Genomic DNA, 25,788 nt, shown 5'->3' with positions numbered 1-25,788 from the left:
TGGAAACCTGCATAGTGCCTATTAATTTTTCCCATTTACTAGAACTTCCAGAAATTGGGACAGCAGAGGAAAGGATGGAAAGAGAATAGAGCTCCACTTCTGCTGGCCTGGCTCACTCCCACATCGTCCCCTGCAGCAGCCTCTGTCAATCAAATCCGACACCAAAGGGGTGTCCCAGAGCAACAGGGGCTGGGGCAGGTGTGCAGGAGAGGAAACCTAACAGGGGCTGGGGCAGGTGTGCAGGAGAGGAAACCTGGGATGTACACAGGCGGAGTGAAATGGCTTCATGACTATGCTACCCAGGTATAATCTCCAAACACAGAAATGAAGCTAACGGTGATACTGTGAGTGGATCAAGACGTAAAGAAAGTCACGTTACTACAGTTATTAATTCAGTCTCCAGATTCAATTTTCCCACAAACATTTGACAAGCTCAGCTAATCCTATGACTTGGGGATTTTAAGATAGAAGAATACACATATGTTATGTTGCTAAATTCTACTGCAGAGTTTCTTAGATAAATTTCCCCCAAAGCCAGAAGATATGAATTAAGACATGTGCAAATTAACAGAATTATGTATCAAACAGGAAATATGATGGACACATTGTCGGTGAGTAAGCAAACATCGCCTACAGAGTTCTCAGGGACAGGATTGCATCAAGAGCTGCAGTGAATGTTTTCTCGACACGGCAATCCTCACCTTCTTCCCAACCTACGGTGAAACTGGAAATAATTAGAAGCCAGCTCTTGCCGTGTGACTAACTGAAGCTGCTCCCTGGGTACCATTTGGGCATTAAGTTGAATATTCTTTCCCATCACAAGGGTATCATTCATTAAATTATGGCTGTAGTCCACTAGATGCGTCTGTGGTGGAAAGAGTTTTAAAGAGCAGTTCTTAAAGTATTTAACACTCTAGGTAATCAGTTGTTTACACAGTTGTCTTGTGTGTGTATTTTGGTTACTGGTTGCTCACACCTGTACATGTTACTCACTCACTCTCCCAGCCAGCAGTTCCTCAGCACCCTCTCTGTGCCCTGCAGAATGCCAGTTTTGGGGGAACAAGAGATGAAAACCAGATGCTCGCCGATCTTAAGGAGCCTGAGGGTTCTGTGAGATACAGACCCACCATTACAAAGCACGCCACAGATGCCACCAGTTAATTGTGGTAAAATACAGATAACATAAAATTTACCAACTAAACCATTTTTAAGTGGACAGTTTAGTGATAAGTACATTCATATTCTTGTCCCTCCAGAATATTTTCTCCCTTGTAACAAAGAAACTCTGTACCCATTAAACAACAACACCCAATTCCCCTTACCCAGTCTCTGGTGACCACCATCCTACTTTCTGCCTTCATGGATCTGACTACTCTAGGAACCTCATATAAGTGGAATCATACAGTATTTGTTCTCTTTATGTCTAACTTATTTCATTTAACCTGATGCCCTCAAGGTTTATCCATAGATTGGAATTCTACTCCTTTTTAAGGCTGAATAATATTTCATCGTTAAGGATAGAGCACATTTGTTTACCCATTCATCTGTTACTTTCATTATGTAAAAGACGCTGAGGAAGAACAGAGGGTCTCAGAGAAGCAGATGAATGAGAGTTGACTCAGAAAATGAGGAGACTTTCACCAGCCACATGACAGAAGGGAAGGGTCTCCGAGGTCGAGGGGCAGCGTGCGCACAGGAATCAGGGAGGACACGATACAATGGGAGAACCTACACACGACCCGAGTGCAGGGGGTGTATGTACATCAGGACTTGAAGCTGGAGGGGCAGGTGCGGGGAGCTTCCTGCCACCATGTCTGTTCTCATTTAGTCTCTTTTTCAAGAGCTTGCCCTGGTCCTGCCTGAGGGACCGATCTAATCAGCATCCACACAGCAAAAAAAAAAAGAGGCAAATGGTTAAAACAAACCTTTTCTCTTGATTTAATGAGTGCTGTCAGGTGCTTCAATACCAGAGGCCCATCTAAGCTGTACGAGAAGTTCACATTGTCAAAGACGATCACTCCTTCCTGGGGCCAGGACGGTGGTGGGCGTTTCTGGTATTCCCAGGATGCTTCTTTTTCTAGATCTGTATATTCAATCACCCTTTCTACTGAAATCATCTGAAAGATATGACATCACATGAGTTAGGAACGGAGGGTCTTGTTTATGGATGTTCAAAGACTGTGAATGAGATGTTCTGCATTTATATCATTATATCTGCTTTTATATAAGGAAGAATATGTCAGGTCTTAACAACCCCAAAAGACAGAAGTAGTAGTTTGATGAGGATACTGATGATTTGTAAACCTGTTCATTGTCTTGTAACACTTTTATTATGGCTACCTTCTTCAACATTATATTAAAACAAAAAGAACTAGAGAAATGAATACTATGATTTCACTGATCCAATTTTCGCAAATGAATTTTAAAAAACAGAGAATTTTGTCAATGAAAAGAGTATGTATGGACGCCCACCAGTAGCATTTGCTACAGCAGGGTCATCTGTTGTAGATGAATAGAACTGCATAGTCAGTACACCTCATTTTCATAATTAGTTACTTTCTTCTCTGTTAGAGAGCGAAATAGAAAAGTTTCATTTTCATCATTTTTCTCCCTTTAGGAGAAATTGAAAATATTCGAAACAGCAGAGAATTTACATATTGACTAAGGCCTTCTAAACAACCATAACTTGATAGTACATTCAGAGAGAAGGGGCACCAATAAATTCAGGTGTTCAACACACACGAGGAAAAATTCTCAAATGGGGAGGGTGCGGAATAATTAAATTAAATGAATTAAACAAATAAACCTCAAAATACTAAATTCTCCTTTCACCAGGAATGAGGAATTACCCTAGCTTATATCTTCTCCAGGATTTCAGAACCTCCCTCCTACAGAGACATTTATTATATTTGAAGACAGCTTGTGATGAATATAAAACCTGCTGACATGGCATACATAAGACTGAGAAAAAGATGTATATATTTTATTTTAAATAAATTGTAAACAGATGGAGGAAGGATCTAACAAACCCTGTTAGCTATGATGTAAAAAAAAAAAAAAAAAAAAGAAAAGTTTTAAGATTTTTTTTTTTTTACATAAGAATTGCCTTTATGTGATGTAATGACAAGGAGACCTGAAAAGACTAAAAGGTAAATGTTACCATATTTTCAACTTCGGCACTTTGCCTTACGCACCACTGGAACATCCCCATGAGCGTAAGGGCGTAGGACAGCGCGAGGCCAACCTGCCCGGCATCCAAAGCTAAATGAGGAAGAAGAAAGGAAATAATTTAGTTCCATTCTTAACCCTGAGTTGGGATCCTACTGTCACTGTACCAAGACTTCTTTATAATATTTAAAACACTTGCACATAACAACAGCATTACTTATATTTTTACTACCTGTTGATTGAGACCATGATACAACGAAAAACAAAAAAAAACAGAAAGAAAAAACAAACAAACAAAAGAAACTATGAACTCAGAAAACTATTAAATAAGTTTATTAATCCCGACAGGATTGACATACACTTGACAGTATTATACAGGCGAGGAATCATGTCTCATTCAGGCTTTCGTCATTATGGTTTCAAGGACCATTATGTAATTTCACTTTGTACGCCCAACAACGCAGCTGCAGTTGGAAACCACGAAAAAAAAGTCAATAGGTTCTCAGAGCCAGTACTTTTAAATCTAAAATACTGCTCTCATTGTTCCATTATTAAACACTACGATTCAGTGTTGTTACTGCGGAATAGTTAGGGATGGTGAATTCACGCCACACACACCATTACCTGCTCATCTGGTACCCCCACAGCAGAGGATACTGTTCTTTCCTACAGAGAATATTTCTCACCTCAGTACACCAGGCACCTACAACCAAGAGATCCGAGGAACCTGAATGCCATAGGCTTGACAAAAAGCTTAATAGCACACTTGGTTCTCTCCTCCTAACACTAAGACGTTATCAGGAATGTTCAGAAGGTCAGTTGCTAGAGGTGTATAGACTTCAACCCATTTAAGAAATATAAAAGGATCAAAGCCCTCATCAAGACATCTCATTAAAGGCCTCATCAAGACCCAAATGACTCCTCTACAAGGGCCACACTGAAAAACCACACGCTGCAAACGCTTTAATACAATTCACTAGAACCAAACGGTATATGGTATTAGACTAAGAGGCAAGAGTTTAAATTAATAACTGCAAACGAAGCTATAAATCGTAATCATAATACAGGTAGTTATTCACATCTGTACTTACTTTTTGCCAGAATCAGGGACCCAAAGGCAACAACAATGACAAAGATGGCACAGATGGCATCCAGACGCACGGCGAACCATCGGGACGTAGTCAAAAACAAGAACCAAGCCTCTGCATTGGTGAAGTATAATAAGCATAATGAATAAGCAGAAGTATCATGAAGGCTGCTTCTAATGAGGGAGAGCATTTTGCTCAGTTGAGCTACAAAAGATGTTTACACAAGGTAGGACAGCAAAGTTACACACTCAAGCAACCTAAAGATCACAAAAAGCTGGGCTCTGACACAAGACAACGTATGGTATACATAGATACCAGTCCAGGGGCTTTGTGGGAAAAGGTACTAAAATCTTCAACCCACAGGTTATAAACAGAATTACGATCATAATAACGAACACAGAAAAATGGTCTCGTTGGTGTGTTTCTTACAGCTCTGGGCCTCAACGTGAGGCTCATCCTCTCGCGGGGCTGACTGTTCCTAGTTCTCTGCTAGCAGACAGCGCAGCTCACACTCTGTTTCCAGCACCTTCTGCACTTACTGCGGGGCCCTGCACAATGTTTATTCTTAGGAGCCAGTACCCAAACGACCATCAGCTAACAGGATCTGCATGTGGCTCTCAAAATGCCATTTTATCTTCAAAATACAATAAAGATTGGCAAGTTGGGCCAGGATTTTACTGACTTAGAGGAAATTCTGGGTGGCAAATCTGATAAGAGAGAAATTATTTTCCTTCTTCAGGTCTGCCACCCTGTATGCTCTGAAAAGAGTCAGTAAATTACAGCCTGAGGGCCAAGAATGGCCACAACCTGCTTTTGTAAATAAAGCTTTACTGGAACACAGCCATTTGCTGATGTGTTATTTTTGTCTGCTTTAGTGCGGTAATAAATAGCAAAGCTGGAATTCCCTGGTGGCGCGGTGGTTAAGAATCCGCCTGCCAATGCAGGGAACACGGGTTCGAGCCCTGGTCCGGGAAGATCCCACATGCTGCGGAGCAGCTGAGCCCGTGCACCACAACTACTGAGCCTGCGCTCTAGAGTCCGCGAGCCACAACTACTGAGCCCGCGTGCCTAGAGCCCGTGCTCCACAAAAAGAGAAGCCACCACAATGAGAAGACTGAACACGGCAACAAAGAGTGGCCCTCGCTCACCGCAACTAGAGAAAGCCCATGTGCAGCAAAGAACACCCAATGCAGCCAAAAATGAACAAACAAACAAATAAATAAATAAATATTTTGACAATTCAATTATTAAAATAAATAAATAGCAAAGCTGAGTAGTTGCAACAGAGACCGTGTAGCTCTTTGCTTAAAAAAATAAAATCTGTTGACACCCTCCCTAAACGGACAGAAGGCCACAGGGCACCTTGATGGAAGGACAATGCAAGCCAGTCAGGGGAGAAAAGCAGGGGTGTGACAGGGGAAGAGAGGAGCACAGAGGGGAGGCTGAGAGGAAGGGGTGGGGAGGAGGACGTGGGGAGGCAGAGAGAGAGGTGTGGGCCAGCGAGGCCACCTGACAAGGACTCAAGCCTCCAAAGGCAGCACCTCCCATCCTTTGAAATCATTTCCAGAAACTTACAGACCTGAATGCAAGTCCTGGTGTGCGTCGAACAGTTCCTGAAACCTCTCTTCGGCACTGTACGCCCGGATGGTCCAGAGTCCTTGGAGAGAAGATGATAAGTGGGAAAATACTGGGCTCCGAGCTGGGGAAGCAGAGACAGACAAACGACAGAGAAAGTCAGGGAGACTCGATGCAAAGAAATCCACCGCCTTCCAAAGGGCACACCCAAGGGCTTCCTGGAGGGCTGCCTGGAGGAAGAGGGATGACGCCCCTCTCCTGGAGAGGATCCTCCATGCGACCCTCCAACTCCTGCTCACACTCAGCTTCACTGTTATGACCTGGACATGAAAGGTTCTCTTTAAAACCATCTATGACCAAATTCAAACCTGACCTAGATTTAGATAATGAATCTCCATACTAACTCAATCGTCAAGGTCCTCCTCAAACAGGGCCACATTCCAAATTCTTCCCTGACATCCCTCCAGGTAGAAATTACTGTTCACTAATTTTTGATTCAGTATCATTTTTAAATTTAATTCTCCGTCAGAGTCCCTGACCACACTGAATTTTGATGAAATTGTGTGTGAATTTTGATGAAACTGTACAGTATCTGTGTGTTGTCTCCACCTTAGATTAGAAACTTAAGGGCTGGCACAGGACAGAGGCGAGATAAGTAAGGTGAACGGACAGTCTGCCATCTCCTTCCATCCTGGGAATTTTCCTACACCTGTGCCAAGAGTCTCTTCGTGCGCCACGGGGCACCTGGGCATCACACGGCCCTTGTGCCCAGAGGACCCATGCAGTCAAGGGGTCTTTGAATAGTTTCGACTTCCGCTCTGGGAACCTGATGGATGTTTTTATAACTGCCCTACTGGATACTTGAGGCATTTGGAGGCCACTGTGGTATGTGACACTGATATCACTCTTTTAGAATCTGACAGTGGCCATTCTCTTTTTAGGGACTACGCGTCGGTTTGGGGCCTCGTGTCACATGACTGGCCATTTGTTTCCTGGCATCTTCTCTAAGAGCACACTGAACAACAAGCACCACGGTCTGGCTCCTGCACCTCAGGGAACAGGTGGGTTGTAGGTTGCTGGGCAGGAAGGACCCCTTTTGGTTTTCATTCCCCACCGTGAATGAGGCAACTTGCTTTTTTTGTGGGCAGATTCTGAGCCTGTGACCTTTCTGGGATGAGTGATAGCTTGTGCTTTATCAGCAGGAAATACTGACATCACTTTGTTACCTGTGCATCTCCTAGAGAAGACGTTAGTTCTAACATGATGAAATACTGTATTTTTAAGAAAAGTATTTATGGAGTAGATGCTCTGTGTTAGGAAGTATGTCATGAACAAGACAGAAACGGTCCCCTTCCTCATGGTCTCACATTCGTCCTCCTTGTGCTAAAATGCCAAGCTGCAGCTGACCCGCCACCAGCTCCATTTGCCTTAAGGGCCACACGGACTCACAGTGGCCATAATATCCAATTACCTAATGTTAACTTAGTGAGAAATTCCAGAAGACAGAGTCTGCAGAATTTCAGGGGTCTGGTTCATTACAGCGTAAACGGAAGCCAGCCTGAGTTGCCATCCCAACCTGAGAGCCCCGGGTACTCACTTGTAGATTCAAGGCGTTTCACATCCCTTGACGTCTGTAAGAAATATCTCCGGAGAACAAAGAAAATGATGCCAAGGGGAACCAGGGGTATCGCAATCCAAGGAATCACCGAAACCGCCACACCCACCACACCAATCACTTGTAGAAATGTCTGGAAGAGTGAAAACAGATACAGTGGCCTCTTTATCCAGCATTCTCTTCAAAAATAACCTGTAATGGGTTGTTTTGTTAGGATTAAACTCCTTTCTTCGAAGGACATGTTGGAATGGTAAGGAATGCTTTCCCATCCAAAGAAAGAAGAAAATTATAGGTGTTGCTCATGATATTTATTGCACGCTTACCATGTGACAAACTTTTTCTAAAAAATATTTATTTGTTTGTTTGTTTATTTTTGGCTGCGTTGGGTCCTCGTTGCTGTGCACGGGCTTTCTCTAGTTGCGGCGAGCGGGGGCTACTCTTCGTTGCAGTGCGCAGGTTTCTCATTGCGGTGGCTTCTCTTGTTGCAGAGCATGGGCTCTAGGTGCTCGGGCTTCAGTAGTTGTGGCTCACAGGCTTAGTTGTTCTGCGGCATGTGGGATCTTCCCGGACCAGGGCTCGGACCCGTGTCCCGTGCATTGGCAGGTGGATTCTTAACCATTGTGCCACCAGGGAAGTCTGACAAACACTCTTAATCTAAGCAAAAACTGAGATATACCAACAGCATAAAAGGATGGTGATGGGAATTAAATGAGATACTGTAAATAAAGTGCTTACCAGTTCATATATAACAAATATAAATTCTAACTCCCTTAATTGTGTTCTAGATTCAAGGAGCCAGGGGAGATGGGATGGTGTATTTATGGACCCAAAGAATCTTAAGAATCTCATGAGGTTGGATCCTGTTAGACAGTTCATTCTAATGACTGGAACAGCTTAGTACTAACCAAGGACATACCGGAGCAGGTGCTATTTTTCCTAGGTGTGGTAATGATGTCACCTGTACAAAGTGACTGTGGTTTTTCTCTGGCCACAGAGAAAACTTGAATGTGAGGTCTATTCTGTTTGAAGACACACTTTTAAAATAATATGAACAATAAACCTCATCCCTAGTACAATTTCTGTCCCCTCTGTATTTTCTTCCCAACTCTAGGCCTTCCAAAGATTGATAACCTTAGGGGAATGGAGGCAAGTCAACATTTTTTGAGATGTTTCCTATTCTGTATCCTTTTTTTATTTCAAACTTTGCTTCTTATTAGTGGAAACTTACTGCTCTGAAATTGCTGAGCATTTCTTGGAGACTAAGGGGAAAAAATGGTAGACCTCTGAAGCACCAAAGCAAACCTGACTAAGAAGTATATTCCAAACAGAAGATCAATTTGACATTTTCTCTTTCATGCACCATGAATTGGTGAGTTGATATCAATGAAAGTACAAAAGCTACATTTTGTAAACTAGTGAATCCCAGGAAATTTAACTGTGTCCACCCTAGGTCACCCTTCTTGGTGGAATGAAGCAGCCTTGCTAGGATGTCAGGATGACTCAGGCAGAGGACACTGTCACCACCACCTGTGGAAGGGAGGTCTAATGAGCACCTCTCATCCTCAGAAATGCTGCTGTCCTGTGAGCAGCTCTTTCTGACAAACCACACTGTGAGCTAAATGAATTGTTAATCGAGTATAGAAAAACAGTAAAGGAAAAAAAAAAATAATAATGCCTTCTGGAAAATGTTAATGGTTTTGTCTAAAAACCTCCCCATTCAAAAAATGTGAAAACTAAGATAACTGCTGTATTGCTAGTGCCCATGGCAAATTTTTTCATAATACTGAAGAAATTCCACAATTCTCTAGATCTGGTTGACAACCTAATAAATGGTGGTTATTACTGTACCCTCCAAATTACCAATAATGGATGACATTTCATGAGGCTTGCCATGGGTCCCACCTCTCTAGTATTTCACAAGCATTACTGATTTCATTCTCATATCACATCTGAGTAGGAGAGATTATCCTTTCTGTTTACAAAGCTCAGAGAGGTTTGGGAGTTTGCTCGAAGTCAGAGAATTTACTCATTTTGTTCCCAAGCCTGTTCTTTTAATTTCTGCCTGATACAGTATCCCATATACAGATAAAATTCATAATAAAAAAATTAAGATCTAAATATAGTCCCCTTTTATATTTTCCCCATTTATTTGCATTCTCTCCCATGCAGGGACCAGTTCTAGTTTCCTAGCTAATTAGAGCCTGATCAGCTCACAGAGCAGACTGATCATTAAAAGGTCTTAAAAATGATTGCTCATAGAACACACTAACATGTTTTAATAATTACTGTTTAAATTTTTTAAAAATGTTTCATAAGAAAGCATAAAATACAACACAACTTAATTTTAATAAATACATAAACCCCAAGAACACAAACATGAGGCTAAGGATTTTATAAGTTCAATATATACACTTGGATTAAAGTTTCCCCAGGAAGTCTCTAAGTCTAGAATTAACACTATATTCTAATATTGCAGACTTTAACATATTCCTTTCACAAGCACAGTGTGAAATATGAGGGCCTGTTTGCCTGTTTGGCATTTAAATTCCAAATTGCTTACAGTCCTGTAGGAATTCCTAGGTATCTCTACCCACATGTTACTTTAAACTTAATTCCATGGGATTCTGTTCCTGCTAGTCTCTGTGAAGCTTGTGCCAAAGAACATGTTCTCTATAAACACCAGTAAAAATGTATTCTTCTTACTTTATGCAAACAAATATGCCATCCATACTTTTGGCTCACTCCATTCTTATGTGAACTCTCTTGCTCACTCTTGTACTGGGCACAATGTGAAATATGTATTTAATCATAAAATCACTTAATAAGTAGACAGGACTTTTATTATCTGTTTACAGGATTAAAAATAAAATCAGGATCATTAAGATTCTTAACACCCCAAGAGAATTTCAAATCTTTGAATTTTGCTGTCAGTCAGACTCTTAAGAATTATATTCCAAGTTGTGTAAGTACAAATCGTCCAGATTGCCTTAAACTATTACTGATTTTTGCAGAAGATATGACTCAAGTGCAATAAACAAAGCAAGATTCACTTCTTGGCAAGAAAATACAGCAAGATTTTCTTCTGATTTAGGGAGATAAAAAAATAATGCCCAGTTTTTGATCAGTAAGCTGTTTATTGATGTGGGTGTAGGAAAGATTCTTCTACCTATTTATTCTGGAAACATATGAGATTTTAAAAAAAGCCTTTCAATGAAATGACTATCTCATCAATTGTGCTGCTAGCTAACACAAGATTCTTGTAGAGGCAGTAAAATCCTGAACGCCTACACGAAGCTCTCTAAGTATTAAGAAATAAAATGTAATTTCTGGGACCTCCCTGGTGGTCCAGGGGTTAAGAATCTACCTTCCAAGGCGAGAGACATGGGTTCGACCCCTTGTCTGGGACCTAAGATCTCACATGCCGTGGGGCAACTAAGTCCGCAAACTCTGGAGCCTGGGCGCCACGACTAAAGAGAAGCCCACCTGCAGCAACGAAGAGCCCACGTGCTGCAACGAAGAGTTGACACAGCCAAATAAATACATAAATAAATATTTTTTAAAAATACAAAACAATATAATGTAATTTCTATGAAGCAATACTCCTTACCCTTCAATCACAGGATAAATAGAAGCAAAGGGAAAAATAGGGAAAGCTCTTCAGTGCAAGCTCCTAAACTTAATACTAACCCTAGAGTTAATATTGAGTCTGCAGGTGTAAGGTGATATGGTACCTTGCATGTCTAAGGGAGTCTACAGATCAGCTCTGGTTCCAGACCCCTCCTTTATCACATTTCTTTTGACCTCACCCAACCCAATTAACTCTTTTATATAAGAAAATGATAAAAAGTGGTGTGTCTTATCTCTATGATGAGATCCATACACACTCTAATATTAATAAAGCTTTTCTAAACCTGTCCTTTCCTTAGGATTCACTAATCATGCTTTTCATCCCTCAGTTGACTGCCTTAGATCTTTTCAGATCCACACTAGCTGTGGAACCTGTGTAATCCTTCAGGTGGCTCTTAATCCTGAGTCACAGTTAACGCCACTAAAGAGTGAATGGTGGGGTTTGGTTTACAGTTTCTTAACCAACACAAGAGAAATGATTAGGGAAACAGAGTGCACTTCTCCCTTCCTTTGTGTTCAGCAAATCTCAATGATCAATAGCTTCCTTACTAACCTTTTTCAGTGTTTGAGCTTATTATGAAATTCAAGACTACAGTCCATCTATTTCCTATGTTTGAAAAGCACAGCTTAGCAATAACACCAAATAAAAGTGGAAATAAAATGTTGAACAAGGTACCCCATGTAAAAACTAACCAAAAGAAAGCTGGAATATCTATCTAACATGAAGTTAGGAAGGATTCCTAGAAATAAAGGAAAACACTTCATAAGAATAAAGGGTCAATTTTATCTAAAAGATATTTTAAAAAATCCAAACTTACATAATCCTAATAACACAGCTCAATAATGTATGAAGCAAAATCTGACAGAACTCAGTAGAAATAGACAATGCCATACCCATAGTGGGAGATTGAAACCCACCCATCTCAAAGACTGATAGAAAAAGCAGATAAAAATCAACGGAGATATAAAAGATTTTTAAAATGTCATTAATATATTTGACCTAATTAGGAACTATACAACACAGCAGTCAGTGATTACGTAAGACATTCTTTTCAATTGCATATATCCTATACTATAAAGCAAGTATCAACAAACTTCAAGGGACAGAACTTGTACAGAATATATTCTGACCTAAGCGGATTTAACAAGAAATCAATAACAAAAAGGTAACTAGTATATCACTAAATATTTGGAAGTTCAATAATACATTTCAGGGTATCATCTAATTCAAAATTACAATAAAATTACAAAGAATTTTGGCATAAAAGAAAATGAATATCTACAAATATTAAAATTTGAAGGCTGCAACTAAGGTGCTTAGAGGTAAATTTATAACTTTAAACATTTTTTTTAAAGGCCACAGAGAATACATGGGAAATCTCTGAATCTTCCTCTTAATTTCACTGTAAACTAAAAACTGCTGTAACAAAAAAAAAACAGTCTTATTTAAAAAAACAAAAAGAAAGTATAAAACTCAAGGGTCTTAAAATCCATCTTAAAATAAAAGAACAGCATATTACACAAAATTATGTAAAAGAATGGAAAGTAAAAAGCAGACACTAATGAAATACAAAACTACCTTCTAAGGAGAAAAATTAATAAACCCAAAGCTTGGTTCTTTGAAAGCACCAAGGAAATATTTTAAAAAAAAAGGGGGGGGGGGTGGTTACCATTAACGTGAATTAAAAGAGAATAACACAAGAGATATCACAGGCACTAAAGACAGGACATAATGAGCATTGTGCTCATAAACTTAAAAATACAATGCAAACAACAAATTTCTTGAAAAGCCACATACAAAGACTGACATAATATGAAACAGAAAATCTGAATACGTCCATATCAATTTAAGAATCTGACTCCATAATATGAAAATTTCCCACCAAAAAAAGACTTTAGGTCTATAGGGCTTCACAAGTAGATTGTGAAAAAAGTTTTACCAAATTCTTCCAGGGAATTTGACTCCAGCATTATCATGATATAAAAACCATGCAAACACATTAAAAGAAAAAAAAATTACAATCCAAACTGTCTTAGGAACACTAAACAACATACCAATAAACTTAATCTAACAACATAAAAAAAGTAGTATTTCACAATCAAACTTGGTTAGGCAAGTCAGAAATCCACAGGGCCAGCTGTCACAAACGATAGGCTGGAACTCTTGGGCAGGAGCCAATGCTGCTATCCACAGGCAGAACTTCTTTCTAGTCAGGGAAGCCTTAACTCTTAAGTCCTTTCAACAGACTGAATCAGGCCCACCAAGACTATCTAAGATAGCATTCCTTACTTAAAGTCAACTGATTATGCACTTTAATCGTATTTATAAAATATCTGCACAGTAACACCTAGACTACTTTTTGACTGAATAACTGGAATACAGCCTGGTCAAATTGACACATAAAACTGACCATGGGAATGAGTGCCCTGGTGGCCTAATGGTTAGGATTCCGGGCTTTCACTGCCCTGGCCTGGGCTCAATCCCTGGTCGGGGAACTGAGATCCCACAAGCTGCAAGGTGCAGCTAAAAAAAAAAAAGACCATAACAAAAATATCCATTTCCCATGTCTTTTTATGAGGACTGCATAACTCTGATACCAAAACCTGGCAAAACATTTAAAGAAAAGCAAATTATGAACCAAAATGCCTCATGAACAACAGATACAAATATTCTTGACAAAACATTAACAAATTGCATACAATGATACGTAAAAAAAAAATATATGGTACACATTAGGACCAAGTGGAGTTTATTCTAGGAATATAAGGTTAATTTAACCTGCAAATATCAATCGGTATAATATACCACATTAAAAGATTAATGGTGAATAATATAATTATCTGAAGAAATGTAGAAAAACATTGGTCAAATTTTAACACCTATTCTTGATTTTAAAAACAGTAAAATTCTCAGGAATTTAGGAATTAAAGGAAACATTCAATCTACCTAAAAAATTGCAGTTAACATCATTCTTGATGGAAAAATATTAAAAGATTTTATCTTAAGAGTACAAGAATGTATTATCACCTTTTTTCAACATTGTACTCAAACCTCTAGCCACAGCAAGGAAATAAAACTAACAAATATTGGAAATGAAGAAGTAAAATTGTTAATATTCACAGCTAACATGATTGTGGATATAGAAAATTCTACAAGATTAAAAAAGAAAAACCACGTCCAGGAAATGCAAAGTGGATTCACAAATAAATCAACTGTATTTCTATACATCAGCAACAAGCAATTGGAAAGTGATATTAAAAACAATCCCATAAATACAATCAAAAGACACCAAATATTCAGGAATGAATTTAACCAAAAGATTATAAGATTTCTGTAACAACTACAAAACACTTCTAAAATTCAACATGACCTAAATAAGTAGAGATGTACCACAGACATAATTGACAGAGTCAATAGTGTTAAACTCAGACACTCCTCAAATGGATCTATAGCTAAAAGAAAATATTAATCAAAATTCCAGCAGGCTTTCATTGAAAACAAATTAAAAGGCTTCTAAAATTTATACAGAAAAGTAAATGATCTAGAATGATCAAAACAATCTTAAGGAAGAAGTACAAAGTTAGAGGACTTAAACCAGAGGATTTCAAGTCTTACTAAAACGAACAGTAACTAAGACTGCAGTACTGGTACAAGGATAAACAGATCAATCGAACAAAATAAAGTATACAAACTCAGACTTGCTCACATACAGTCAGATGATTTTTAATCAAGGTGCCAATTCAATCCATTAAAGTCTTTTAAACAAATGTGGCTAGAATAACTGGAAAAAATAGTCAGTAAGCATGCATGAGAAAGAGCTCAATATCATTAATCATCAGGAAAATGCAAATTGACACCACAATGAGAGTAGTCATGCACAGAAAGACTTGAATCACAAAGACTGATAATACTAAGTGCTGCAAAAATTGCTAAGGTGTGGAACAGCCAGAACTCCCATATATTGCTGGCGGGTGTGTAAAATGGTGCAACTATCTTGAAAAACTTTATGGTAATTTTTTTTAAAGTTAACAAACGCCTACCTTATGACCCAACAATTCCACTTGTACATGGAGCTTGTATCATTCCTCTAAAATAGAGCCGAGAAGAATGATAACTTGTGTCCGTATAAACACTTCCTCCAAGAAGGTTCACTGCTAAAAGCTATGAACAACACAAATATCCATCAACTGGAGAATGGATAAATAAATTGTGGTATCTTCATATAATGGAATGACTCAGAAAGGAAAAAGAAAGAAAACAACCACTGAAACAAGGAACAATATGGATGGATCTTGAAAATCTTAAAAACACGTCAAGCAAAACAAGGCATCACAGCAAAACCTGTACTATGTTGATTCCATTTACATATGGAGCCCAAGAACAGGAAAACTGATTTACGTCGACAGAAATCTCGGATAACTGCGGGGGTGGGGAAACTGACTGCAGAGGGGCAAGAGAGACTTTCTGAGGAAACGGGAATGCTCTACATTTTGTTTTTTGTGGTAATCAAAGGGATGTAAACAATTATCAAAACTCATTAACCAAAAAAATGAAAAATTGCTTGTTTCATCGTACGTAAACTATACCTCAAAAAAATCAATAAATACGTTTTAAAAAACAGAGTAAAAGACGGTCCAGTGGTTAGGACTCGGTGCTTTCACTGCTTGGGTATGGGTTCGATCCCTGGTGGGGGAACTAAGATGCTGCAAGCCCCACAGAGCAGCCAAATCATACAAAACAAAACAAAACAAAAAGACAAACAACAACAAGAAGAAAAAGAAAAACACAGCAACGACAGCCATGATGACACAAGGATCCAATTCCCATACCTTCGGTTATGCTCAGGCAGGTGTTGGCAATGTGTAAAATACACAATCATAATTTCATGTGTTGATTACCTTGGGTGCACTGGGAAAAGCAGGCTGGGGGACACATGTGGGAGATAACGGTAACCAGCGGGGTGCCTGAGCCCCATGTGACATATCTCCTACAGGACGCTGCCCTTAGCTTCAATGCTAGAGCTGCCCTATCTGCTTCCTAACTGGATGCAGATAACAATCAGGGAAAACTAAATCAAAAGACCCAGAGAAAGAGTTGCAAGAAACAAAACTCACAAAAGCAGAGAGCAACCACAAGACAAATAGATTATAATTAATCATGCTCCACATCAGATTGAAGACATATATCCATGCATAAAATAGCAAGGACGAGGTTTTCATGAAAATGAAGGAAGTTCTCCAGCTCACCCGTTCTTCTTAATTTTATCAAGAAAATACATTGGTAGATAGAATTGAAGAAATATACTCAAGAAGAGCATATAGAGACTCTAAAGGTGCTCAACATGAGTAAATGTTTTGCCATTTTCCTCTCCCTAGGAACAACAGTCCATTTGATCATTCCTAAAGATACAAGATGGCAGGGAGAGAAAGCACTGTGAAGGGCCACGATAGTTTTGTAATGGACATCGTCCAATTATGCTACAATGTAAAGTTCTATGCTCTGAATACCACCGCAAGGCTTGATAAAAATGGGGTCCTTATTTTTTTTTTCTTTAGGTCTTAATTAGCTTCTGGTTAAACTATAAACGTTATCATTGGACCACACATGCTGGGACAGACAAAATGGAACACTTGGTTGCCAGCCTAGGAAGGTCCCCGCTGATTAACCGTCACCAGGCTGATGCTGGCACTGCTGATTTCTAAGTGTGCTAACTATCAAGCTGGAAAAACCCACCCGCCGTCTGATCTTTCATTAAAAAGAAAGGTAAACGGAGCATATGAGTGGGCTTGTGGGAAGCATATCACCTTAATCTCTGAAACCCGAGGGTCAAGTGTTTGTAAATATTTCCAGTAACCAATATCATCAATTCTCCTTTCTGTTAAAAAGGAAACCCACTTTAACTTGGCAGTGTGCATGAATCTTTATCTCTGGGACTAGCGTTTTCAGGGAGTATCCCATCCCTGCAAATTCCAAACTGAAACGCTTCTGTTGATTTTAAAAGCGGGAAAATGCTGTGATTCAGTTAAAATGGATGAGTTTACTTTTAAAGAGTCCGAAAAACAGAGATCTTTCAAACAGGGCAAGGCAGCCTAACTAACAATCTCTTTTGTCCAATGGGGATTTGAGGGAGGGGGTGGGGAAAGGGTCAACACACCACAGAAACCTCAAAATGACAAAGTCATTGTTCAGTGAGAGAGGCTGGAATGCTTTCTACACACTTTTCCTGACATCTCTACACAATGAAATGCAAGGGTCAGTGGTACTGAGACAAGCAAAGGCAGTTCCACTCTTTGCTTCTATAAAAGCAAGTGACCCAACCCTATTATGCCCTGGTCTCAGGCTTGCTTTGTTCTCAATATCCAGATGCAGCAGCTTGTTCTTTTGCGCTCCCCCCTCTGGAAAGAAATGACTGAGAACACCTCCTTCACATTTTCTTTTTCTTGGGCATTTTCACTTCATAAAGCTTCAGTCAATGTGTTTTGTGTGTGGTGAGGAGGGAATGACACGTTCCATGGTGGTCCCCACCACTGCCAGCATTGGTGGCTCAAGTAGCCTCAGGATTAGCCCTTTGTGTCCATGAAAGGATATGAAAAGTCAGTTATTTAAGCTCAGCCAAGCTGCTGTGTTTTGTTTTGTTTTGTTTTTGGGTGGATTAGGGGTGTGTGAGGAGCAAAGGTTTTGCAATTCAGTTTTCCTCGATAAATTACAGCATTTTGCTGTGTGCAAGTTTGCATGCTCACAGCAGTTCCCAAATTTTATTAATTAATATGCCTAAATCCAACCTTCCGAATCTTACTGGTCATGGTCGCTCACTCATTTTTCTACTGGAAGACTTCTTGAAAGTGGACATTTTAATGGAAAGAATTCTGGAATAATTCTGACTCCTTACTCAATGTTATCAGGGATCTTGAAGTTTCCGAAATTGTATGGAAATATTTAGTACTCAATGGTCTATTTAGAAAACAACTTTTTCTCCCCCTGTAAGTCTACATTTGAAAGTGTCCATTAAATTCTTCAGGATTACAAACCGAGAATCTTTGTGGCACGCACTCATGTGGTGATATAGATGGACCTGGAAACTGTAACAATTACTTTATTGTTACATAATGCTGTTATTGGACGATTTTTCCTAATTAAAAATATATGTGTTATTTCAAAAATAACTAGCCATTATTTAGCACTTAACATGTAGTTAGAATTTTATTGACTTCATTATGTCTCCCCAACAAACTTTATGAAGTTGGTAATATTTTCTCTATTTTACAGAGAAGGAACGTGTAGCTTTGTGGGAGAGAGGGAGAGAGCTAGGATTCAAGCTTGGAAAGGGAGACTGCGGGGCTCCCCACTTCAGCACTCCTTAAAGCTACTGACATCACAGACGATTATCCCTTAACATATAATCAGTATATAATACAATAGCACAATCACACCACTATAACATCAAGTTTTTCCTAGAGAACAAAGAACACTGGAAAAAAACATTTTCAGGGCTCTTACATCCTCAGGTAGAATCACATTAAATATACCACATCAATTGGCTTTTTTTTAATGTTGACTTCCTTCTTGCTTTGGAGTGATGAACAACTCCAATTTGGCCAATAACTATAATTCAACTGGACAGGCAACATATCTGGTAACTATAAGAGTCAAACTAATGGTGTACAAACTTGTAATTCTCCTGTTAGGATATGGGGATAATAATGCCATCACCTGAGGGGATGGACTGTCCTGCAGTGTGGAACCCCTATTAAGAATCCAGGGTTTTCATCAGAAACACAAGGCATTGCTGCTTGGATGTCCCAAAGATAAACTTGGACAAGTCAGTGCCTCGTCCTGTCTTCCCTATGTTGGCAAAATCCTATCCTTCTGGTGGTCTCTTCTTCCTCTCTGTAGCCTTCTATCCAACACTCCAAACCAAATTCCTGTGCTTGAGACACAAGTTACCCTGTGATCTGTCCCACTGGGCCTCTCCATCTTTATCTCCTTCGATGACTGACCCCCAAGCTTCACAATCCAGCTATCTACAGTATGCTGGCCCCCGCCTACATTCTACACTCTCCTGGGCTCCCTGCCATTTCTGCATCCTCCATCTCTACATGAGGTTCAGGAATCAATGGGAAGCCATCCCCAGTCTCTCCAGGCAGCGTTACAGAAGATGCCCCCTTAACTGCTACAATCTGAATAGTTAGTCAACTCTAAAATAATACAAAATCTTAATGTTTTGGTATAATTTAACAGCACAAACAGGTATCATGTCAAGAGTTCCTCTTGTATAAATCACATCTGTAATGCATCATCTACAATTTCTAAAACACTTCTGAAACTCTCAGCACAGAATTCTCCTATATTTCTCCAATTCATCCCTCCCCCCCACTCATCTGTTGTCTCATCGACACCTTTTTTATTTAAGTGACGCCTTTATTAATTCCTTCCAAAGTATCCAACTTGCCAGACAAACAACTCTTCCATTTGGAATCCAGAGATTTACAGTTAAGATGACACAACAAGGGCAAGTAGCATGAACAAGTTTAGGAAGAGTCACAACGGATTTAGAAGAAACATAACGAGGTTGAGGACTGGAGCAGAGAGTGTAGGCACCCCGGAGGCAGACACCGGAAGCATATGTTACAGAGGAAATGGAGAGATGATGTAACGCAGGAGGAGGTGAAAATGAAGAAATGGATTAACCGAAAAAGAGCAGTTGCTGAATCTGCCGTCCCATCTAGAGGCAATCAGCCTCCTGTTACAGGGTCTCTTCTTTTCTGGAAGGGATGGACATTGTTTTATTGCAGAATAGAGTGGTCAAGAAAAGCTTCATTAATGTGGAAGAGAGACTTCCTCTGGTCCCTTAAAAACTGAAGCATTGAGAGGGTCCATTTGAGAATGGGCTAAAGATGTGCAAACGCAAACACACACACACACACACACACACACACACACACACAGAGACAAACCAGTAGATCAACAGCCAGTCCATCAGGCATGTAAACTTTCTTTCCAGGAACTGCAGGGAGATTAGATTTAAGGACTAGGAAATTTCAATTTTACTCTCTAGGCCTGGGCTCCTTCATAACATAAATCACTGGCAAAGAAAGCGAAACAAATCTATTTAGCTGTGTGTTCCAAGATGGAACTGCACCGTGGGAAAAGGGCGTGAGTCCCGCTCCAGTGTCAGGCGTGCTCCACGGCCAGGCTCAGAGGATCCTGGAAGCCGATGACCCCTTCCCTTCAAGGGTCTCACCCTTTTATGATATATTAGTCTGCATCTCAGTGAAAAAGCAAACTTAACTTCTGAAATAAGCAATTATTTGGGCATTTGAAGCAAAAATGATAAAGGTATCTGATCTTAGAGGATCGTGGGCAGGTTAATCTATGCAACACAGTACTCATAAGGGAAAGACAGAAGAAACAAAGAAATAACACAAAGCAGGTGTTTTGTATAATTACAAAATATTAAATGAATTACCTGAGATTTCATTTTAGGGAACGAGAAAGAACTAGATGAGAAAAAGTATATGGAATAAACACTTTAGAATGAAAATAAAAATGAAAATGATCCAAGTGTATTTCAAGGTTTATCAAATATACCCAAGGATAAGCAGAATCATCAAAAATGAGTTTGTGGGACTTCCCTGGTGGTCCAGTGGGTAAGACTCTGCGCTCCCAATGCAGGGGGCCTGGGTTCAATCCCTGGTCAGGGAACTAGATCCCGCATGCATGCCGCAACTAAGAGTTCACATGCCCCAGCTAAGAGCCTGCATGACGCAGCGAAGATCCCGCGAGCCACAACTAAGATCCGGAGCAGCCTAAATAAATAAATAAATAAATTTTTTTAAAAAAATGAGTTTGAACGCACTTGGCACTACCTACATCCTTTAAAACAAACCAGAACTGAAAAACCCCCTTCAAGGCCCTTGCCAATACCACTCTCAGCTGGTGACAGACAGAAAAGACTGTTGCCCATTGGGACGAGGCTTCCAGCAGCCCCTCCTGCCCCACCATCCACAGAGGCCGTTTCCTCTCACCTGGGATCAAAGGTCGCTTTCTAGAAGCCACGCCCACCTCCTGGACCAGGCTCCCTTACTACCTCCAGCCCCACACCCAGTTAGCCCTCCAGGACTTCCTCCAGGGCGCTGCCACAGTTAGGATTCCAAAGGCGGCAAGGGGTGAATCTCTGGGTGGCTCCCTCCCCTTGGGGGCCTGGAGGGGAGGATTCCTGCCTGACTCACCCTTGGACTTCAGGGCCTCAACGCTAATCCCTGTTTGTTGAGGGGAAGGAGGGACAGAGGAAAATATTACCCACCACACACCCCCAACCCCAAAACTAAACACCCAGCCAGCAACTCCTCCGCAGACCCTACACTCCGGACGGGCCTCTCTCTGGTTTTACTCAAACTCCTTCCAGGAGTAGCCTGCCTTCACTTCAGCTTCCTCCACGCCTCCTCCATTCTCAGCCCTTTGCAATGGGGCCTCCTCACACCTGAAACCTGCTCTTCTGGTCACCAGACGCCCTGATTCCAAATCAACCGACAACTTTCCAGGGACTTACCTTCTCCTTTGCGTTGAACAGGCCTGTCCTTCCTAGGTTCCCCAACCTATTTCCTCCTCTTCCTTGCTGTTCATTGTGTGTCTCCTCTGCTTCCCATCTCTCTCTGCTTCCTCTCTGAATATAAAGGTTTCCATAAGGATCTTTGCTCCTGAAACGCTTCACTCTCGCTCTGGGCAATCTTATCCATTTTCACAGATTCAGCTTTTACCTGCTCAGTAAAGAATATACAGGTGCCATACTCATCCCAGGTCTCTCTTTCAAACACTAGACTCCTACTTCCAATTAAGTACAGGATGCTTCCACCTGGAGGTCCAAAAATGTCAAGGAAGATCTGGGTGTGGAAATCAGATTTGTCTCACACTAAAGCCTTATCCAGTCTCCTATCCAGTATACTCCTGTTGTAACTTACCACACAGCACAGTACTTGCTGACTTTCGATCTGTCTCTCCCAGGAGAGTGTGCCTCAAGGAAGACGGGAATTAGATTTCATTCAACTCCACATCCCCAAGCCCTGCATGGTGCCTAGCACACGCCTGTCCAATGAACAAAGACAAAGGCTTTACCTTTGTCATCCCCACATCCCTAGCACATAATAGAAGCCCGATAAAAGACTGCTGCAAACAATCCAAAAATGAAGACATGTTGTGGGAAAGAGAAATATTGAACGAATTACAAATCCACACATCACAAATATGCAATGGAAATAATTCGTTTGAGAGAATCTTCAAGATTTTCCATTATATTTCCAGTTGCAAATACATTCACAAAACAATACAACTGCCCAGCAAATATTACAAATTTACTGTATTATTAAAATGATCATTAAGAATTAATTTAATCCTTAATAAAATTAAATTTTAAATTTAAATACTACTGAAACATAAATATTATGTATATATGGTACCATTATTAATTAAATCAATCACTGTTTTAAGAAAGTGAGAGGCTATATTTATGTTGCTGGTATTTACGCTGTGGCATTAGGAAGTCAAGTCATACACCTAAGAATGTGAATTTTAAGTGACCACGTTTTGTTTGTTTGTTTATGTTTATTCAAATACATTATGTTTTGAAGGCCAAAGTCCTCTTCAGAGAATTCTCCCTCATTGATTTCTCACATACGAGGTTTATATGGCCTTTATACTTTGTATTTCAATCCCTATTTTCATAAAGATATTTAGTTTTCATGAGTGAAGAACCATGTTCGGGATTGACAGATGACTTGGTTTTTAAAATATTGTTAATACTCAAAGCTGTTATGATTTTTGAAAAAGCAAACAAACAAAATGTGTCTGAACAACACTTTCATAAGCCAGATGCGCACTGCCAGCCACTGGCTAACTTATCTGATAAGCCCAAGGCAACCCTGAGACAACCTGCAGACTGTTGTTATTTTGTATAAATTATTTATTTCCTATGATATGTTAAAAAGAATTTCCCTCATTTCTGGCCTACGCTTCCAAAAAGCCTCACCAGTCAAAAACTGGTCTCTCCTCATTCGCTCGTGTTCCATGCCTCTGTCAGCTCAGGTTCCCAAATCCCACACGTTAACCCCACTGTTCCTCTGGAATTCTCACTGGAATGTTGCACAATAGTAAATTACACTCATTTCAAAATGAGCTGTGTCACTGTTTCCCATCAGCATGGGTATGAATCACTAAGTGAAACCAAAAACAAAACAAAGAGCAAACAAAACCCCACAAATGTTCACACAAATACGAATCATTTGTTGAAGTCCAAGGGACAAAGTTAAGTAAATACCTTCCATGTGGCCAGCGAACTTGCTCACATTTTAAACAGAATTTTCTCATCTCAGTCGCTCTGTTAGTGGAATAATAAAATCTGACTTCCGACTTCCTTCATGGGACTATACCCCCTCCCCCATTACGAGGGCTCTGTCTCAGCTCCCTTTCTTCAATCCATCAGCATCAGACTTAACTGGAGACACAATTATGTTCTAGGCCAATGGTCCATATTTCTGAACTCTCACTTACAAAACCAACAAAATTATCATTGTCTTACAGATAAAGTAATGAAACACGCATGCTGTGGATTAAAAAGTTACCATGGATAAGTGTAATGACATTATTTCTGTATCTGTTTGATTTTAATTCTCCTGAAAAGTATTATCACACGCTTATCTTCAGTAAGAAACAAACATTAAACATGTCAGTGTTGGTTTTAATATTCTGAAAAGTGGAAAGATATCTAAGCTTTGAATGTTGATTGCATTCTATTTGTTACTATAAATCCTGCCAAGTTCTTTCTGGCTCAAGAATAAGAGATGACATGTAGATCAGGCAGGACCACAAGATCAAACCAAGGTTAACTTCTTGATACGGAAATTCCCAACCCTTTCTAAAATCAGCTGTTGGGTTTAGAAGGATTCATGTTCTGTGAACTTCCCTGAGCAGAGGAAGAGCTGCTAGTCATTAGGATTCTGACCCTAAGAACCAGATGAGAGACATTAAAACCCAGGGTCTCCTGACGTCAGCGGCCCGTTTTGCTAATGACATTAAAATCAAAGGCACACAAGAAATTTTCTATCTCAATTCTGAAAGGGGATGACAAAACTCTTCAGAGAAGCTGATGGGCCAGACAAGAGACCTAAAAGTCGCTTCCATTTCAGATTGCTATGCACTTGAGAGGGTGTTATTGTTAACAAAGATAATATTCAGGATACCTTTTATCCTGACTTTTTAAATTAGAGGACTGAGTCCAAGTGGATAAAATTTCCTTAAAAAAAAATTAACTCCTCAAAAAAAAAAAAAATAGATCCACCTCTTAAGCAAAGCCATAAGGTGAGTCAAGCTGATTGTCATTTTGACCTTCCTTTGCTTTAATTCGGGAGCCTATTTAGAAATGTAACGAGCAACCCTCTTCATTCGGTTCAGCTCAGCTAGCAGAGCTAATAGGCTTCTAATTAATTTCCAGAAGATTGCTGTTATAACTAACAGGTTTTAAACATTTGGTTGATTGGGGAAAATGAATTGAATATAATGTATTTGATTTGGAAAATTAGTTTTCATTCTATGTGCTTACCATAATAGTGTTTATTTTAAGTTTACATGATTCCATTAAGAGTCCCAGATCACCACTGGGTTCTTTTCGTCTTTACAGTGTCCTATCCAAATTCAAAAAAAGAGGAAAAAAAAATCAATTTACATTTTGATTTTTGTTGGCCTTTCTTTGAGGGCAGGTTAACTTCATTTTTGTGGCTTTAATAAAAATCTTTGCTTGCTAATATAGCAACAGGTCCAAATACTTCAAAATGATCCCAGTGATACCTCGTCAAAACCCCACTCACTGAATGCAAATCCTCTGGAGGAAGGCTTCTGCACACAAAGTAAGATGAACCGGTTACTGCATCGTTTATTAAGTTTCACCTGATTCCTCCCGACAACCATTTAAACAATGAATGTTGGGAAATGTCTCTCAAAGAATCAACAACAATGGCAGGGATCAGGGCTTTTATATTTAACTAATACCATCTTTTAAAGGAGAAAATATTTCTTCCTGAAGGGATTATGGGAGCCTTCTTAAAGACACCTGCAAACAAAACAAGTGACAATAGACCTTTATCATAATTGATAACTGAGTCATCCTTTATACAAAAACTCCTTTCTTGAAGACAATAATATTGAGATTTACTATTGCAATTAGATTCAAGAAATCAGCTAATTGGAACTACTGGTATTTACGTTTCACCAAGATTAAGTTAGACCCTTGTCCCTCGGGTTAAAAAGAAGAACAGTAAGACTCTGCCTCTAAATCACAGCTTACTTCACATTGGTAAACAGTGGAGGCCTCTGCCCATAGCCTACATTCATTGGCACATTTCTTTGTGACTAACAGGAATGGCTAGAATAATCTCAGGCCTATTACTGATATTTCTGACATAGCTGATTTTCCAAATTAAGTATCTGTGGCTCCTTTTATAAAAATGGCTCCAGGAGAGACCCTAAGTTTTGACTTAAAGAGCACTTGCGCATTGAAATAAAAAATGGGGGCATGGGGAGTATCAAGCCACAACCGCAGCATTTCTCCTTCCTGGTCTCAAAATGGGTTCATGTTAACTGGCACTTAGGGAAAGTGAAAAGGCTTCAAATTTAGGAAGTATCAATATTAGCAGCAGCAGCTGGGATTTTAGAAAATATACACCTTT

At 39.8% G+C, this 25,788-nt stretch overlaps 1 protein-coding gene across 4 annotated transcripts in view; it reads right to left on the bottom strand.

Annotated features, from left to right (window-relative positions):
* ABCC4 (ATP binding cassette subfamily C member 4 (PEL blood group)) overlaps positions 1-25,788 on the bottom strand; it is a 218,850-nt gene that overhangs the window by 42,485 nt on the left and 150,577 nt on the right. For all 4 annotated transcript variants that reach the window (XM_082434600.1, XM_082434599.1, XM_082434598.1 and 1 more), the window contains 5 exons: positions 7,429-7,579; positions 5,836-5,955; positions 4,260-4,370; positions 3,161-3,261; positions 1,926-2,117 (listed from right to left, as the gene is read on the bottom strand). In XM_082434600.1, coding sequence (XP_082290726.1) covers positions 1,926-2,117; positions 3,161-3,261; positions 4,260-4,370; positions 5,836-5,955; positions 7,429-7,579 — 675 coding nt within the window. The remainder of the gene's footprint in view (positions 1-1,925; positions 2,118-3,160; positions 3,262-4,259; positions 4,371-5,835; positions 5,956-7,428; positions 7,580-25,788) is intronic.

This window comes from Balaenoptera physalus (genome assembly GCF_965194825.1).
Source record: "Balaenoptera physalus genome assembly, chromosome: 18".
Classification (NCBI taxonomy): Eukaryota; Metazoa; Chordata; class Mammalia; order Artiodactyla; family Balaenopteridae; genus Balaenoptera; species Balaenoptera physalus.
Note: the sequence above shows the minus strand (reverse complement) of the source record. Positions and strands in the feature narration are given on the sequence as shown.